The sequence below is a fragment of the Moschus berezovskii genome, chromosome 9 (genome assembly GCF_049115385.1).
Source record: "Moschus berezovskii isolate FMDL1 chromosome 9, NW_MosBer_1.0, whole genome shotgun sequence".
NCBI classification, from domain to species: domain Eukaryota; kingdom Metazoa; phylum Chordata; class Mammalia; order Artiodactyla; family Moschidae; genus Moschus; species Moschus berezovskii.
The window spans coordinates 79,036,906-79,056,853 of NC_142468.1; the positions used below are offsets into that span (position 1 = coordinate 79,036,906).

The window sequence follows — 19,948 nt, forward strand, 5'->3', positions numbered from 1 at the left end:
ATGGACAGAGAAGCCTGGTAGGCTACACAGTCCATGGGGTCACAAAAAGTTGGACCAACACTTTCTAACACTTAGAAATAAAAAGCACTGTACTTTTTTTTAAAAGAAGCATATTTTGCATGAAAAGACAAGTAAATATGGATATAAGGAAATATTCCTGCTTTCTTCAGGTACAAAAATATGATTCCATGAGCCCTTTATTTGTATTTCAATTCAGGTACATATTCTGACCATAACAGTTCTATGACAACAGATGAGGTAAAGAGGTTCTAGGCTAACAATAAAAACCATGATACTGCAATGTTGTAAAAGCAATCATTTCTTGAATCTAGTTTTCATGTATTTATAGCTAATACTTAGTCAATCTGCTTATCAAAAGTGTCAGCGTTCTGACTTATTTTTAACAAACTCTTGAATTGAGATTTTGGAGGCTGTAAATAGATCATCTTACTGGAGGCGAAACCTAAGAGGGAGGGGAAAGTAGCTAGGAGAATGACTTCTGAAAAGAATAAGAATTAGTTCTCTTTTGGATTTAAGAGTAATTTATTCTACACATCGGAGAAGGCAATGGCAAGCCACTCCAGTACTCTTGCCTGAAAAATCCCATGGATGGAGGAGCCTGGTAGGCTGCAGTCCGTGGGGTCGCTAAGGGTCGGACACGACTGAGTGACTTCACTTTCACTTTTCACTTTGACACATTGGAGAAGGAAATGGCAACCCACTCCAGTGTTCTTGCCTGGAGAATCCCAGGGACGGGGGAGCCTGGTGGGCTTCCGTCTAGGGGTCACACAGAGTCGGACACGACTAAAGTGATTTAGCAGTAGCAGCAGCATTCTACACATAGCTCAAGTGACAGCTAATACTCCTGAAGATTTTGGATGAACCAAATTATTATATTTTGAATTGGGACCATTCAGACCACCTGTCTTACTGTCTTCAATAAAACAATACATTGCTAAGTGAAATATTTGGGAAAAAAGGCAAACTATACCAGTATCTTGATAATCAGACCCTTCCTTTACACCCTGAAGATCCTAAATCTGCTGTAAACTTAAATAATTTACCTTCTTAAAAACCTTACTTAAAGTAAGTTTATAACTGTGGCTATATTTTCTATCATATACCCTTTCTGACAAATGCTTAAAGATCTATTCAATAAATAAAACAAAGGTTGTTCTGGATTTACACAAAAAATAAATTACCTGGATGACTATCTGGCCACTTGGCAAATCCCCCAACAAGGCGATCTTGAGTTGATAAGATGTAATTTCTATTTTTCTCAAAGTTAGTATACTGGAAAATTTTCAAAAGCTGAAACAACAGTAACAAATATAAATTATTGGCATAAAACTTTCATATCAACCTGTGGCTCAATTTTCAGATATATATAATTTAAAAATGCTTTTCTCTAGTTAAGGCTCTCAAAGCAAGCCTAAGCGACTTGAACATTTAAAATTACCAACCACATTAACTTTTTAAAAATCATCTGCTCTCATTTTCATGACCCATTCACTATTTCTTTCTTTTGAAATAGATCCAAATGACTTCTCTGCAACATATTCAAAACACAACTTGCCAATGTGTTCAACTTAACCAGTCATTTCTATAAGGGCAATTTTATTTACCCATATTCTAACTCTTGTAATAGATTTCTGAACTGTTCGTTATGAACTACAGTAATGGTAAGTAAAAATATTTCCAAAAAAAGGACAATAAAAATTATTAGCCACATGCTAAAGACAGTTTTGAGAATAGGAAAAAATTAAAGCTCTTTAATTAAGAAAGAGAAAAGGTGAGACAAATACAATTTTAGCATAAAAAATTAAGTAGATTAAAGATTCAGGACATGTATTGTTCTTTCTCCCAAGATGCTATTAAACAGAAACAACAAAGGATAAATCACACTGTGAAGAGAAAAGGGTCGGGGTGGTGAGCGCCTGAGAAAGCTCAAGTGTCACAAAGCAGCTGAAGGTACGCTAATAATATTAGTCAGAGAGCAGCAGGGAGCGCCGAAGACCAACACAGCAGCAGCGTGTCTCAAGAGCACAACAAAACCAATCAGAAAGTTAAGGCACTGATAAGAAGTAAAGTTATCCATTCATTTTTATTTAATTAATAGAATATAAGCAGAGATTCTTTAGACTCCCGATACTAGAAACACTTTCTAGTATCAAGTGGCACATGGGTCATTACATAGAAAGAAGAAACTATAATCTTACTTGCTTAAGCAATAAAGAATATTTACACAATTCTAGACTTAGCAGTAAGTGATTATTACTTTTCAAATTTTAAAATTAACCTACAGGCAAAGCATAAAATATCTGATCATTGTTTCTGAGCAAAATACGCATGTTACCTAACTTGACATTATACAAATAAAGGTAAACTGACAGATTTAGAAGGAACAGGAAGAGAAAAGGTTCAGAACTTAAAAAAAAACAAAAACAAAAAAACCCACTAAAATTTGCTGGAAAAAAGGGAGACCAAATCTTCATTTTTCACAGCTGGGAATCAAAGATAACATTTAAATGTGTTAAGCAATCAGCATGTTTAAAGTTATTTAAAGTTATCCATAAGAATTAAAATTTTTTAAAGTTGCCTCTAGAAAGTTGTCAAAGGCCACCAAAATCATACAAAAAGACTCAAGAACGAACTTGAAGGGGCTCGTACTGGTTAGAGATGGGACAATCTGAGCATTAACAAGAACAATGTAATGGACTAAAACAGATAAAACATATTAAAATCTATGAGTTCACAATGGTACTCAAAGGGTAAAAAAGAAAAAAACCCAATCCAATTATTTTATTGGAAAACTTTAGAGGATGCTAGAGAACCAACTCAATGGACGGAATGAACATTATTAAAATTAAAATAAATAATCATCTTTCTCTGTACAACCACATCTTAAGTGAAATTCTTTACAAAAGGATACTAGCTAGTAAATTTACAGGAAATGATAGAATATCACCATTTAACAACCCCCAATGACATAATGAATCTAAGAAATGATGCTCAATGGCTGCTAAAACCATTCTGTACGAAGATGATGAAGCTTTTACACACCAGCAACAAACAATCCAAAAGGAAACTAAGAAAGCAATTCTACTTATAATGGCTTCTAAAAGAAGCCACTAAATACCTGAGAATACATTTATCCAAGGAGGTAAAAACTTTGTACTCAAAATACTATAAACACTGGTGAATGAGATTAAAGATCTAAATAAATGGAAAAGCATCCCATCATCATGGATAGGAAGACACTGTTAAGAAGTCAACACTACCCAAAGCAATCTGTAGATTGAATGCAATCTCCATACAAATGTGAACAGCCTTTTTCCTAAGAAATGGGAAAGCCAATCCTAAAATTCGTGTGAAATTGCAAAAACAATGTTTAAAAGAAAAATGTTGTTTTGGCTAAAGAGCCAAAACAATCTTTAAAAAGAAAAATGTTGAGGACTCATACTTCTTGATAATGAAATTTACAATGCTACAGTAATTAAATAGTAAGGACCAATGCAATACAATGGAAAGCACAGAAATAAACTCTACATACAACATCAGATGACTTTCAACAAAGGTGTCAAGACCACTTAATGGGTAAAGAACTGTCTTTACAATAAATAGTACTAGGAAAGCTGGATATCCACATGTAAAAAGATGAAGCTGAAGTCCTTGATTTATACCATTACAAAAATTAACTCGAAGTGGATCAAAGACCTAAACTTAAGAGTTAAAACTAAAAACTGTTGTAATAAAACATTGGGGAAAATCTTCATAATATTGGATTTGGCAATGATTTCATGGAATAACAACCAAAAGCCCCAGCAACAAAAGAAAAAATAGATAAATCAGACATTTCTCCAAAGAAGATATACAGACGGTCAATAAGCACATCAAAAGATGCTTGATATCACTCATTATTCAGTTCAGTCGCTCAGTCGTGTCTGACTCTGCGACCCCATGGACTGTAGCATGCCAGGCTTCCCTGTCCTTCACCATCTCCCAGAACTTGCTCAAATTCAAGTCCATACCCATCAGGATGGCTATTATAAAAAATGGAAGAAACAAGCATTGGTGAAGATGTAGAGAAACTGGAGCCCTTATACATCACCAGGTGGAATGTAAAATGGTGCAGCCATTGTGAAAAACAGTTTGTTGGGGCCTCAAAAGGTTGAACACGTAACTACCATATAATCCAGCAATTCCACTCCTAGTTAATTAAACGGAAAAAATGAAAGCAGGGATTTGAACTGATATTTTATATGAATGCTCATAACCACCTTATTCACAATAGCCAAAAGGTGGAAACAATGCAAGTGTCCACCAGCAGATGAAAAGATAAACATAATGTGGTATATACCTACAGCAGAATATTACTCAACCATAAAAAGGAAGGAAATTGTGATATATATGACAATATTGATGGATCTTGGGAAATATAAGCCAGACACAGGACACATATTACATAATTCTACTTATATGACGTACCTAGAATAAGCAAATTCATAGAGACAGAAAGCAGAAAAGAGGTTGCCAGGGGCTGGAGGAACGGGAGAAAGGGAAGCTACTGTTTAATAAACAGAGTTTATGTTTAGGGTGATGAAAGTGTTTGGGGTATAGATAATGGTAATGATTACACAACACTGATCTGTACACTTACAAATAGTTAAACTGATAAATATTACATTACATATATTTTACCACCATAAGAAAAAGTGAAGAAAAACAGATTGATGGGGAACTTTATAATGGATAAATCAGCTTTGACAACTCTGGAGCCCTTAGATCAGAAAGGAGAGACAACCAGAGACTGATTATATTATATTCCTCTTGATGTGATGCAATAGGAAATACACATCATCCTGACTTGATATTTAATGATAACAAGGAGTTATGGCTGAATTTTTATAAGACAGAATATCACATCTCCATTCTTTAAAAAGCCATCTTTGCTTAATGATTGTACTGAAGAATTTCCAGATAAAGTAAAAAGGGGTTATCTAGGAATTGCTTTAAAATAATACAATGAGGAGGAAAGTGAGTAGCTGTATGAATGAATGAAGGCTGGCTTTGAGATGAGAATTGCTGAAATTGGCTACTGAACATATTAAGTGTTCATTATACACCATTTTCTCTTTTCACTATGTTTGAAATTTTCTGTAATTAAAATAATTAAAATGGTGCACCAGATGAATGGTACTAGAAGTTAGGAGAACAGAAAAAACATTCTATTTTCTTTATTTATTTCAACAACATGTATAAATTTTAAGAGAAAAAATTAACATGTTATACAGATGATGAATATACTTTTGTTAGATTCCAGAATATCAGGCCTAGGTGATACTTGCAATTTTAGGATACAGAAAACTTGTGGGTACTCAATGGCTAATAATCTTCTGGATTTATATATATCAAAAGGTAGCAGAGATGGGGAAAATATATGATCATATTAATGAATATATTTCAGAAGGCTTATACAAATAAATGAATAAAAACCAAAAACTTTAAATGGTTTTTAAAGGAATTACCCATGGTTTATCTTTTAAGGTATTTTCCCATAAATCATTTACTGGTATTTTCAGACAGATCTTCCATCCAGGTGGACTACTGGTAAGTTTCAGTTAGAAGCTTTTTATAACACTATACCTAGTTTCTTACATAGGTTCTGGACACTAGAGTTTTATAAGAAAAAACATTTTTAAGTAGTAGAACAGATAACTGAATTCTGTGGAAAAACCATACAGAGACCAGTTTTGCCAGAGCAACAGGAAAAACTTTTTGGCTTTAACCTAACAATATTTAATGAACATTAAAAAGATCAAACCCTTTAAACCCAGTTTTTATTAACAAAGAGTAAAAGTTTCTCATTTTTATTATTTCTCTTACCTTTAGAGTTGCTCCCACCCAGAAAGAGTAACAGGTGTCAACAGGCTTATTAGGCCTTCCATGATAACCATTCTGTTGTCTCATTATACACCACCTTTTTATCCTGTTTAATTCTTTTTCTGAAAAAACTTCTTCTAGTTTACCCATCAGGCACAGTGATGCAATGCCACAAAAAGTTGATCCTCCTGTTAATTAAAACCACACAGTACTTTAAACTTATTAGATGTCTAGGAAAGTAATATGAAAATGATTGAAGAAAAAAAAATGGTTAAGTAATTCTAGAAAGCAGTGAAAGAAAAGTAAAATTAAAAGATAATTTTACTTTTATATTACTATTTTATTTACTTAAATTTCACTATTTAAAATAACCACTAGGCACTGAAGTCTTCAATATGAACTTGATGAAACAGAAAAAAAATTTAAATAATTTAAAAGTATAAGAATCATTTTTTTAAATGAAAAATGTAAGATTTAGAAAGTAGTTCAAAATTTTGTGGTTAATGGGAGAGCTGAAACTAAAGTCTAGGACTACTATTTCCTGTCTACCACTCTTAAACACCTGAGTCTGATTTTAATTCCCTTAAAAATGACAGTGTACTGTTTATGAACTAAGGTCCCATCTACCTAAGCTATAGGCTAACCTTTACATATAACATAAACTAGAGGCTTATATGCAGTCAGCTTCAGAAATTTAAGGAAGAAAAAGTCAAAGTGAAAGTCACTCAGTCGTGTTTGACTCTTTGCAACCCCATGAACTATATATATAGTCCATGAAATTCTCCAGGCCAGAATACCGGAGTGGGTATCCTTTCTCTTCTTCAGAGGATCTTCCCAACCCAGGGATCAAACCCAGGTCTCCCACATTGCAGGCAGATTCCTTACCAGCTGAGCCACCAGGGAAACCCTTAAAGTTTATCTTAAGAGAAGCCTTAAGTTATCTTAAGGAAGAAAAGTACCTTTTTTTTTTTTTTTGCCTATCAAGTATTACTTTATTTTTTTTTAATTAATTTATTTTTATTGGAGGCAAATTTTTTACAATATTATATTGGTTGGTTTTGCCATACATTGACATGAATTCGCCCTGGGTGTACATAAGTTCCCCCTCCTGAACCCCCCTCCCACCTCCCTCCTCCCTTTATCCTCCCTCTGGGTCATCCCCGCACACCAGCTCTGAGCATCCTATAACATGCATCAACCCTGAACTGGTGATTCATTTCACATATGGCAACATACATGTTTCAAAGACATTCTCCCAAATCATCCCACCCTCACCCTCTCCCACAGAGTCCCAAAGACTGTTCTATACATCTGTGTATCTTTTGCTGTCTCGTATACAGGGTTATCATTTGCATCTTTCTAAATTCCATATATATGCATTAGTATACTGTATTGGTGTTTTTCTTTCTGGCTTACTTCACTCTGTATAATAGGCTCCAGTTTCATCCACCTCATTAGAACTGATTCAAATGCATTCTTTTTAATGGCTGAGTAATACTCCATTGTGTATATGTACCACAGCTTTCTTATCCATTCGTCTGCAGATGGACATCTAGGTTGCTTCCATGTCCTGGCTATTATAAACAGTGCTGCAATGAACACTGGAGTACATGTGTCTCTTTCAATTCTGGTTTCCTCGGTGTGCATGCCCAGGAGTGCGATTGCTGGATCATATGGCAGTTCTATTTCCAGTTTTTTGAGGAATCTCCACACTGTTCTCCATAGTGGCTATACTAGTTTGCATTCCCACCAACAGTGTGAGAGGGTTCCTTTCTCTCCACATCCTCTCCAGCATTTATTGCATGTAGACTTTTGGATAGCAGCCATTCTGACTGGTGTGAAATGGTATCTCATTGTGGTTTTGATTTGCATCTCTCTGATTATGAGGTATGTTGAGCATTTTTTCATGTGTTTGTTAGCCATCCTTATGTCTTCTTTGGAGAAATGTCTGTTTAGTTCTTTGGCCCATTTTTTGATTGGGTCATTTATTTTTCTGGAATTGAGCTGCAGGAGCTGCTTGTCTATTTTGGAGATTAATCCTTTATCAGTTGCTTCATTTGCTATTATTTTCTCCCATTCTGAAGGCTGTCTTTTCACCTTGCTTATAGTTTCCTTTGCTGTGCAGAAGCTTTTGATTTTAATTAGGTCCCATTTGTTTATTTTTGCTTTTATTTCCAATATTCTGGGAGGTGGGTCTTGGAGGATCCTGCTGTGATTTATGTCGGAGAGTGTTTTGCCTACGTTCTCCTCTAGGAGTTTTATAGTGTCTGGTCTTATGTTTAGCTCTCTAATCCATTTTGAGTTTATTTTTGTGTATGGTGTTAGGAAGTGTTCTAGTTTCATTCTTTTACAAGTGGCTGACCAGTTTTCCCAGCACCACTTGTTAAAGAGACTGTCTTTTCTCCATTTTATATTCTTGCCTCCTTTGTCAAAGATAAGGTGTCCATAGGTGCGTGGATTTATCTCTGAGCTTTCTATTTTGTTCCATTGATCTATATTTCTGTCTTTATGCCAGTACCATACTGTCTTGATGACTGTGGCTTTGTAGTAGAGCCTGAAGTCCGGCAGGCTAATTCCCCCAGTTCCATTTTTCTTCCTCAAGATTGCTTTGGCTATTCGAGGTTTTTTGTATTTCCATACAAATTGTGAGATTATTTGTTCTAGTTCTGTGAAAAATATCGTTGGTAGCTTGATAGGGATTGCACTGAATGTATAAATTACTTTGGGTAGTGTACTCATTTTTACAATATTTATTCTTCCAATCCATGAACATGGTATATTTCTCCATCTATTAGTGTCCTCTTTGATTACTTTCAGTAGTGTTTTTATATCCTGCAACGTTACTGTAATCATTGATTAGCTCTAGTAGTTTTCTGGTAGAGTCTTTAGGGTTTTCTGTGTAGAGGATCATGTCATCAGCGAACAGTGAAAGTTTTACTTCTTCTTTTCCAATATGGATTCCTTTTATGTCTTTTTCTGCTCTGATTGCTGTAGCCAAAACTTCCAGAACTATGTTGAAGAGTAGTGGTGAGAGTGGGCACCCTTGTCTTGTTCCTGACTTTAGGGGAAATGCTTTCAGTTTTTCACCATTGAGGATAATGTTTGCTGTGGGTTTGTCATATATAGCTTTTATTATGTTGAGGTATGTCCCTTCTATTCCCACTTTCTGGAGGGTTTTTATCATAAATGGATGTTGAATTTTGTCGAAGGCTTTCTCTGCATCTATTGAGATAATCATATGATTTTTATTTTTCAGTTTGTTAATGTGGTGTATTACATTGATTGATTTGCGGATATTGAAGAATCCTTGCATTCCTGGGATAAAACCCACTTGGTCATGATGTATGATCTTCTTAATATGTTGTTGGATTCTGATTGCTAGAATTTTGTTAAGGATTTTTGCATCTATGTTCATCAGTGATATTGGCCTGTAGTTTTCTTTTTTTGTGGGGTCTTTACCAGGTTTTGGGATTAGGGTGATGGTGGCCTCATAGAATGAGTTTGCAAGTTTCCCTTCCTCAGCAATTTTCTGGAAGAGTTTGAGTAGAACAGGTGTTAGCTCTTCTCTAAATTTTTGGTAGAATTCAGCTGTGAAGCCGTCTGGACCTGGACTTTTGTTTGCTGGAAGATTCCTGATTACAGCCTCTAGTTCAGTGCTTGTGATGGGTCTGTTCAGATTTTCTATTTCTTCCTGGTTCGGTTTTGGAAAGTTGTACTTTTTTAGGAATTTGTCCATTTCTTCCAGGTTATTCATTTTATTGCCATATAATTGCTGATAGTATTCTCTAATAATCCTTTGTATTTCTGTGTTGTCAGTTGTGATCTCTCCATTTTCATTTCTAATTTTATTGATTTGGTTCTTCTCCCTTTGTTTCTTGATAAGTCTGGCTAGTGGTTTGTCAATTTTATTTACCTTCTCAAAGAACCAGCTTTTGAGAAAAGTTCCTTAAACAAAGGAATAGAAAAGGGAAAGGGAAAGAGTGTGTGTGTGTTGGGGGTGGAGAAGAAAACTGTATCTGGAAGTAGATGTACAATACATATCCATGCTCACTATGCTAGACTGAAAAACGCCCAACCCCACCTTCCACCACTGCCCAGTGACACCCAGGTCCTGATCCCTGGGACACGGGTGTGTTTCCTTATATGGCAAAAGGGATATGAAAACATGATGGAAGTTAAGGATCTGAGATGGGGACATTATCCTGGGTGGGAGACTCCCTATAAGAGAGGGACACAGAGAGACTAAACTACAATGAAAAAGGAGGAAATGGAAGCAGAGACTCAAGCGATGTGACGGCAAACCAAAGAATGTCAGCAGTCCTCAGAAGCTGAAAGAGGCGCCTCCAGAAAGAACCCGCCCTGCTGACAGCTTGATCTGAAGCCCGATCTGAAGCCCTGTAAGATGCAGTTCAGACTTCTGGCCTCTGGAGCTCTGAGAACAAATCTGCATTGTCTTACACCGCAAAGTTGATTAAAATGTCATAGCGTCACAAGAACCAATACAGTCACAAGGGTAACTACTTTCCTTGGGAAATGAAAAGTCAATATTTTTCCACATAGGAAACAACAAACAACAAACTCTACCACTTTCCATTGGCACTATCTGTTGTCAACTCCAAACAATCTGAAAATACTCCATATTTCCAATTTATTACAGCTTCATCTACAGATTTTTACTAATTCTAGCTCTTTAAATAAGATTGTTCCTAACATGCCTCATTTTGCAATTCTCTTTTTGGTGTTACAAATCTTGGTTATATTCTCTGGCAAAGGAAAAGTGAGCATTAGCTCTAGAAAATGTAAGGTCAAAAAAATGGTCACTGTCAAAAAATAAAAACAAACAGATAAATAAATAAAGGGTAACTGTCGGAGAAGGCAATGGCAAGCCACTCCAGTACTCTTGCCTAGAAAATCCCATGGATGGAGGAGCCTGGTAGGCTGCAGTCCGTGGGGTCGCTAAGGGTCGGACATGACTGAGCGACTTCACTTTCACTTTTCACTTTCCACTTTCACACATTGGAGAAGGAAATGGCAACCCACTCCAGTGTTCTTGCCTGGAGAATCCCAGGGACGGGGGAGCCTGGTGGGCTTCCGTCTATGGGGTCACACAGAGTCGGACACGACTGAAGTGACTTAGCAGCAGCAGCAACTGTAAGAACTATTTAGTCTTCAGATTTTTTTCCCAATGGAAAAAAAAAAGAGGAAGATCTATGTTAGCAATGAGTGTATTAAAACAAAAGTAAAACAAATATATCATAACCTTTTAGATTAATTTCTATTCAGCAACTATCAATCTTATTCCTCCTTCAATGACCTACTAGTTTCAATTTCTCTTTTATGAAGCGGCCCATGACTTCAAGTATTACACATCATTAAATATAAAGCCTCTAACAGAAAGTACATAATTTTTAAAACTAACTACACCAAGAAATAAAGAGGTATTTAATTGCTACTCTCCAAAATAACTGTTGGAATTTCTTAAAGCAAACCGGAACAATTCAAAATAAAAATACTCTTTACTTTGCCCAAACAACCAGATTTTGAAAACAACAACTTCTGAAGTAAGTTTGGACTCTGAAGAGCCAAACAGTTATTACAAAGTCTATGTTTTAAGCTAAAACTCACTTATCAACATTTATTCCTAAGAGGTTCCTGTCTAAACAATTCCAAAAAACCAGTTCTAAAAACCTGGATTAAAAGTAGCATGTTAGAAGAATATAAGAAGCAGACATAAAAACAGCAAAAGACAGATAACATTCTGACAGTAAGTATATTAAGAAACAATACTAAAAGAGCAGGCACGAGAACTCAACTACAATATGCTTTTAAGGCTAAATATCAAAAGGATTAGGGCAATGATTCCTGCAAGCTTCAAAAAATTTTGAAAACATCCCATCATTATATTAAAGTACAATTTAAGAACTGCTTCTCATAATAATGATCCACATTCTAACCTTTGTTCCTTATGCCTGAGTTGAAGAAGGTTATGTAAGTAAATAACCTTCTTTATTGAAGGCAGTAAGAGTAAGAGTAAGAGAATATTAAAGCGCACACAAATGAGAGAAAGATCTCCAGATAGAGAACAGGATATGTAGATACGGCTGGTTTGCAATTCTCAAAGTGAGCTGTGTTTGTCGTTGGTTTGCGATTTTAAATAGGGGCTTACCCAAAAACAGCGTTTGAGCCAATACCTGGAGAGTGTGAAGTGAAGACTGGGGTGGCAACAGCAACTGTGTAGCTGGTCATCAGCGCTTAGTAAGTGGAATACACTTACAGTTGCACAAAGAGGAAGCCTGGCATCTGTAAGATGTCTGAGGAGACGGGTCTGAGCTCTCTACTAAAGGATGTTAGTAGGCACCCTGGCTGAGGAGATAGTCAGTGCAGGAGACCTGTGGAACAGACACCAGAAAAGGAGATGACATTCTCTGGGATGTGAAGCAGAGAGGGCCGCCAAACCTGATACTCTCTGATGGAAAGAAAGGAGAACACACACAACGACTTCACAGAGAGCCCAAACTGCAGTGCCAGCTTTCAGAAAGAGGTCTCTCCTGCCAGTATAGGTAGACAGGGATAAGACAAGGAAGGGAGGCTATACCACAGCCTTCCAGAACAGTGCTTCTCAGCCCGTATAGCCTCACAGCACACAGGAACATTAAGTCATCTCACATTTGTAGGACACTCAGTGGTGCCCTGAGGAGCTCTAGACACCCATGTCTTGGCTGGCCCAAAAGCTGAGTGAGAAGGAGCAAGTGAGCAATAGCTTGGCAGGTCTATAACCCTTCTGCAGCGTATCCTGTACCTTGGCACCCTGAGAAGGAAGCCCTCCCCTCTACAGATTTAGTCCTGAAAACTACCAACCCAAAAAGAGGGAAAAGGACGATGTAAGCTTTTAGGCATGAACCACAGTCCATCAGTGATAGTCTTGTTGGTTGAGAGCCTACTTGAGTCAAATGGACTCAAAATCACTACTTGTGTGACTCAGCAAGATCTTTTATTTCCATCAGAGAGTATCAGGTTTGAGCAGCCATCTCTGCTTCACATCTCAGAGAACATAATACCATTTTCTGGTGTCTGTTCCACAGGTCTCCTGCACTGCTGACTATCTCCTCAGCCAGGATGCCTACTAACATCCTTTAGTAGAGAGCTCAGACCCGTCTCCTGAGACATTTTTACAGATGCCAGGTTTCCTCTTTGTGCAACTGTAAGCATATTCCTCCTTACCAAGGGGTGATGACCAGCGACACAATTGCAGCTGCCACCCCAGTCTCATAGAGACTCAGGCACACATAAGAATTAAGATGTCCTTGATGGAAGTGAATGGGGAGAGTGAAAAAGTTGGCTTAAAGCTCAACATTCAGAAAACGAAGATCATGCCATCTGGTCCCATCACTTCATGAGAAATAGATGGGGAAACAGTGGAAACAGTGTCAGACTTTATTTTTCTGGGCTCTAAAATCACTGCAGATGCTGACTGCAGCCATGAGATTAAAAGACGCTTACTCCTTGGAAGGAAAATTATGACCGACCTAGACAGCATATTAAAAAGCAGAGACATTACTTTGCCAACCAAGGTCCGTCTAGTCAAGGCTATGGTTTTTCCAGTCGTCATGTATGGATGTGAGAGTTGGACTGTGAAGAAAGCTGAGCGCCGAAGAATTGATGCTTTTGAACTGTGGTGTTGGAGAAGACTCTTGAGAGTCCCTTGGACCGCAAGGAGATCCAACCAGTCCATTCTAAAGGAGATCAGTCCTGGGTGTTCGTTGGAAGGACTGATGCTAAAGCTGAAACTCCAATACTTTGGCCACGTCATGCGACAAGTTGACTCACTGGAAAAGACTTTGATGCTGGGAAGGATTGGTGGCGGGAGGAGAAGGAGACGACAGAGAATGAGATGGCTGGATGGCATCACCGACTCAATGGACATGAGTTTGGGTGAACTCCGGGAGTTGGTGATGGACAGGGAGGCCTGGCGTGCTGCGATTCATGGGGTCGCAAAGAGTCGACTGAGTAACTGAACTGAACTGAATTACAGGATGGCTTCAGAGGAAAATCCCAGACAGTGCTCTATATGCCCCTCAGGGACACGCCACTGAACGATGGCATGAAAACCTGAGAGAGGAGGAGAGACCCGGGAGGCCGGGTCCCAGGGGAAGCACAAGCATTACATTTAAAACACTTTCATACCTGTTCTATGGTTTACAAACCAGTTTCCCTCATATCGCTAACAAAGAAAGATGCAACCTTCTGAGCCCTTCAGTGAGAAGCCTAAGTTGCACAGCTAGCGTCAGGGCTGAGACCTGAATATGGATGTGTTCTGTCCACTCCATCGTGCTAGCAGAGGGGTGGACAGCCGAGTGAGCACAAAAGCACAGCCATGGGAAAGAGGAAATAAGCAGTTCATTCAGAAAGCCTCCCTGATCTGAGCTCTTTTTTTTTTTAAGGAGCATGGAAGTGTATTTTCTTCTACATGAAAATTTTCCACTTGAAGAGTTCAGGCTATTGATGTGCTGACAGACTGACTACTGCTCACTCTTCTGGCTCTGCCAAAATTGAGGAGACATGTGAGAGAGACTGTATGAGTGTCCGCAGAGAACTTATGCCGTGCAGAAAACTGTCTCATCACTACGACTTAGTACAATTACATTAAAGGTAAAATAAAACTTTTCTTCACAAATTCATTGATTCATGTTCAATATTCTGTATCTAGTTTTTTAGTATTTCTCCAAAAAAGAAACCTGCTGTTTTCTAACAGTTTCTTAAATCCTCCCAAGATGTTTTCATGCAGCTAACAGTTGAAAAGATTACTAGAAAATACTGTTTGAACATTCTGGTCTGAATAATCTCTGAATGATTACTGACCTAGAAGAGGCTCAAGTTGGCACGACAGTGTCAACAGGGAGAAGTAGGAAAGAAGATAATCAGGCTGCATCAAGGGTTGAGACAAACTTCTGAGGTCCTACATGTTGAAGATGCCATGATGTTATTTAGAGAAACGAAAGAAAGCACACATCCACTTATTTTAAGATGCCTTACCATGAGATTCAAGTCCTGCTCCCTGTGCCAACCCATTGTCATAGGACTGAAAAAGAAAAACATATTCAGTTAATACTGAAATAATAATAAATAAATATGCTGTCATGGTGCTAATTTTTCTTCTTGATCTAACTTTATCTCTCCCTTTTATCTTTCAAAATATGTATTCTTTCCCACAGTAAAATACGTCTAGGCATTTTCAAATACCTGATCTTGTCTTATTCACCAAGCTGAATCAGTGACTGTATACACTAGGCACATTCTGTGAATACTGTTCAAAGATGGCACTTACTATATTTAATCTTTACCCAATAAAAACGCTCAACCTTTATTCCTCTCCCACTTGCAAGAGGTACGAGTTTAAGGAAAATGTAAGGATTTCATACTCATATATATAACGTTATATATACAAAACAAATCTGTTTTGAGGCTTTTGGTTGGTAGAGGATAATGGTGTCCTACCTAAAATTTTAATTTCCCCACATATCCCACAAAATCAAAACAGAATAAGAATAATACAACTAAGTAATTATCCTTAAATTAAAAATAAATAAATATTTTTTTAAAAAGAATAATACAACTACATAGAACTGAAACTCTATTAAAGCTAGAAGACATGCTGAAGCTTCAAATTACCTGTCTACAGAAAAAGAAACATCCAGTCTCACACCCCGAATACACTTTTGCAGAGAGCAGGGGCAATGCATGGAAAATCGCGAGGAAGAGCGAGGAGGGGGGCTGTCTAAGATTACCTACAATCACTGGCGCAGAAGGGCCTCCTTAAGTGTGAAATCACAGGAAAGCCTTGCTCTGCACTCTTCCAATCTACACAAATTCCCACAGCACAGCACGCCTCACATTTCAGTGACATCAGTACAGTAACTGAGCAAGTGCACACTTGCTGCTAGTCCCTCAGTCCACAGACGACTACATGAATAACATGTGCATCACGAGCTATGAACACTCACGCACATCACCTTTCTCACAGTCTGTCTGTAACTGGTCACTGCATGATACTCAGCACAGCAACGTATGTGGTTGTGCTGCTTCTCTGTACTGTAATGAATAACCAACGTGATGTTTGCAAAAAGTCATAACCCAGGAAGAGACTGGCCACCAAAGATAACAGTGCGGTAAAGAAACGAAAAGCAGCAGCACGGAAAGTGAGACTGAGATCCAACAGAGTAACCGAGGAAGAGTCCTCACGACAGTGCCGGCTGTTTGCGGCTAGACACGCAGGCAGAGACACCAGGTGAAGGTGAGATGTCCACACGAATGAAGAAAGTCGCTGTCACGAACAGGAAGCTGCTCCAGAGAAGTGATGCCGGCAAACCCTTCACATAAAAGGAACTCTCAGGTATTTCACAACAATGACACTGCCAAGGACGAAATGCCGGAAGCTGATACAAACTCAGAAAGGAGTATAATCGTTTACCAAGACAGAAAAGATGCTTGCTCCATACTGTAAGCTATGTAATGAGAAGACACAGAATGCTGTTCAAATGACTCCTTATGAATTTCCTACACTTTTTCAATATTGCTAACGTTTTAAATTACAGTGTACTAACAAATGGTTTACCATTAAAATTTCTCTATACATTTATAACTGATAGTAACATTAATAGTTTTAAATGTTTTGGCAAAAAATTTATAAAGGTCACAGAACAAGTGTCATTTTCCCACTGATGATTAAGATCACTTTGCATGGTTTCAGCCAGCACAGTCATCACTGTAGTCTGGGGCTACCAGTCAAAGTGAAGATGTCTGGACTGCAGGAGCTCTGGTAGTCCTCAGCACCCGCCACAGGAAAGAGGCTGAGGAGGGCATGCGAGTCAAGGCGGCAGCGTTCAAAGGGCTTAACTCTGGCGAAGGCAGAAGGAAAAGGAAGAAAGAAGGGCCCTTTGAAGGTCAGATAATAAAGGGAAACTAAGGAGCAAACTTTAAAAACCCAGGACACAAAAATAGAACTCTCTCCCAGCAGAAAATCATAGAACTCACTACCCTTCCCCAATCACTACACAAACAAAAACACACTCTAAATTAAAAAATCATACTTTGTTTCTCTGCACTGGAAAGACGGCACTCTTACTAAACTAGGAATTCTTGTAAGAAAAAAAAATCCACTAACGACTAAACAGAAAAAGACAAATCTACACAAAGGAACTCTCAGTCTCTGAGATGGAAACACGGTGATCAGAATGAAAACATCTCCGTATAGGAAAATCTGCCTTCACCTCTAAAGTGTGGTGAAAAGCAAAAGAAAACTACAGTAAAGCACCCCAAACTCAATTGTACATCCTCAAATAGCACTTGGGAAATGAAAAGAGATTTAAAGTTAAAAAATGAAAAGGATAAACAGTAGGAAGAAATAAAGAAAATTAAATGATTTCAGGAAGACGTTAAGGGGCATGTAAGAAAGGCTGAAAACAACCAAGAGAATAAAAATGAGATAAAGAAGTAGGTAAAAAGAGTTGAAGAGAAAGTGGCTGAAAAGAAAGATGAGCAAAGAAAGAAAATTACACAAAACTGAAATGCCTAAAGAAAAAGAAAACATAATGGACTACAAGTAGGGGTCAGTCATCTGGAGCCTGCAGGCTGAACCTGGCCTGAGGCTTGTTTTGTATAGCCCTGAAGTTAAGGAAACAGCCAATCTCAATCCTAATAAAATAAACGCAAACTTGGAAACACACCAAGGTATCATTTTTCACCCACCAGATTGGTAAAAATACTGCAACAACATTCTATTGGTGAGTCTGTGCAGACAGAGGCACTCTCACACACTGGTGGGAATATAAACTGCTTCATAATTTTGGAGTGAAAATGAAAATTTATGTATGCATTTACTTTTTGATCAAGCAATTCCACTTCTAGGAATTTATGTTGAAAATATATTCCCAACAATACATAAGCATACATGCAGAAAGGATTAGTTTCAACACTGTTTGCCTTAGGAAAATACATACCCTATACATAGAATAGTCGGGAAAAACTATGATGTGCACATAATGGAGTACTACAAAACTGCAAAAAAAAAAACAAAGAATGAGGAAAATTGTTTTGATCTGATGCAGGGCAGTTTTCAAGCTATACTGTTAAGTGAAAAAAGCAAAATGCAAAACAGTACTCTTTTGAGTGAGAGAGGAGGATGAACCAGAAACTAATGAGAACATTCACCTGCAGAGTGAACGGGAACCTGGCGGCAAGCACGGGAGTTCGGCAGAGGAGGGAGACGGAAGTATGGGAGCCCTTGGGAGCTACACAGTTCTGAGCCTAAATTATGACTTTCAGAAGCAAGGTAATACATACATCATATATTAAGGAAATAAAATCAACAAAGTTGGGGGGTGATCCTAACGTAGAATCCAAACAAACAACTCTATTTCAAATAAATAACATAAACATACTAAAGGTTGGGGGTAAGGTGGTGGTGGAGGGAATGAAAAAAAAACCCAAGTGTTTTTTAAATATAACATTCTGACAATATACCCGTGGGCTCTAAGCAAAAAGAACCAATGCATTCTGGATAACAGGAGTCAGGTTTGTCACTGTCCAAGAAGGAAGTTACAAATGAAAAGAGGAAGATTAAATGAACTGAATGGAGTTAAAAAAACAAAGATCATGGCATCCGGTATCCGGTCCATCACTTCATGGGGACCAGAAAAGGGGGAAAAGTGAAAGGGGAAAAGTGAAAGGGGGAAAGTGAAAGCTGTGACACATTTTCTTTTCTTGGGCCCACAAGAATCACTGAGGATGTTTACTGCAGCCATGAAATTAAAACACGCTTGATCCTTGGAAGAAAAGCTAATGACAAAGCTAGATAAGTATGTCAAAGAGCAGAGACATCACTTTGCCTACAAAGGTCTGTATAATCAAAGCTATGTTTTTTCCAGGAATCATGTATGGATGTGAGAGTTGGACCATAAACAAGGCTGAATGCCAAGGAATTGATGCTTTTGAACTGTGGTGCTGGAGAAGACTCTTGAGAGTCCCTTAGAATGCAAGGAATATTTGTCGACAAGACTCATGTTGAAGCTGAAGCTCCATTACTTTGGCCACCTGATGAGAAAAGTGGACTCACTGGAAAAGATTCTGATGCTGGGAAAGACTGAAGGCAGAAGAAGAGGGCAGCAGAGGATGAGATGGTTCGATAGCATCACTGGCTCAATGAATAGGAATTTGAGCAAATTCTGGGTGATACCAGAGGACAGAGGAACCTGGCATGTACAGTCCATGGGGTCGCAAAGAGTCTTAGCGACTGAACAAATGGTGTTGGATTAAAATGAGGTATTAGGGTGGGAGGGGGGTTCAGGAAGGGGAACTCATGTACACCCGGGGCGGATTCATGTCAATGTATGGCAAAACCAACCAATATTGTAAAATAATTAACCTCCAATTAAAAAAAAAATCAATCAAAAAATAAATAAATAAAATGAGGTATTAGTATGAACTCGGGCTTCCCTGGTGGCTCAGATGGTAAAGAATCTGCCTGCAATGCAGGGGACTTGGGTTCAAGTCCTGGGTGGGAAAGATCTCCTGGAGAAGGGAATGGCTACCCACTCCTGTATTCTTGCCTGGAGAATTCCATGGACTGAGGAGCCTGGCGGGCTACAGACCATGGGGTCACAAAGAGTCAGACATGACTAAGCGACTTTCATCGTTTCACAGTTTTTGATAAATAGATAAAAATGTGTGAATGTAAGGGGGATGTCTGTGTATACATACATACCTTTCCTACCTCTGAGAGAGGGGCTAGAAGCAATGACATCCTAGTACCAATGAGCACATTTTGTGCCCAAATCCTGGTTTCTAAACACCACCCACCACCCTTCAAAAAAAAGAAGAACAAGAACTTGAGGAAATGACCAATTTTAGAACTGAGGCTGTGAAATTAAACTATGAACCCGGAATATTTTGTGACAGAGAAAAAGGACGTGCTCAAAAATGAATGGGACACGTCAAAAGGGCATAAGAGCCTGCATGAAGGGGTTTTTGCTGGCTGAATCTGGGACAGCATCAAAATAAATGATCAGTT

The 19,948-nt window shown here is 38.1% G+C and overlaps 2 protein-coding genes across 5 annotated transcripts in view; one reads left to right on the forward strand and one right to left on the reverse strand.

Moving 5' to 3' along the window:
- The window catches only part of LOC129562658 (MAM domain-containing glycosylphosphatidylinositol anchor protein 2-like), an 89,298-nt gene that overhangs the window by 61,170 nt on the left and 8,180 nt on the right, over window positions 1-19,948 (forward strand). The window contains exon 4 of the transcript XR_016038251.1: window positions 14,325-14,532. The gene's annotated coding sequence lies outside the window, so the exon portion shown is untranslated. The remainder of the gene's footprint in view (window positions 1-14,324; window positions 14,533-19,948) is intronic.
- Window positions 1-19,948, reverse strand: part of PGGT1B (protein geranylgeranyltransferase type I subunit beta) — a 55,661-nt gene that overhangs the window by 2,559 nt on the left and 33,154 nt on the right. For all 4 annotated transcript variants that reach the window (XM_088839858.1, XM_055436035.2, XM_055436036.2 and 1 more), the window contains 3 exons: window positions 14,917-14,962; window positions 5,887-6,071; window positions 1,203-1,311 (listed from right to left, as the gene is read on the reverse strand). In XM_088839858.1, coding sequence (XP_088695984.1) covers window positions 1,203-1,311; window positions 5,887-6,071; window positions 14,917-14,962 — 340 coding nt within the window. The remainder of the gene's footprint in view (window positions 1-1,202; window positions 1,312-5,886; window positions 6,072-14,916; window positions 14,963-19,948) is intronic.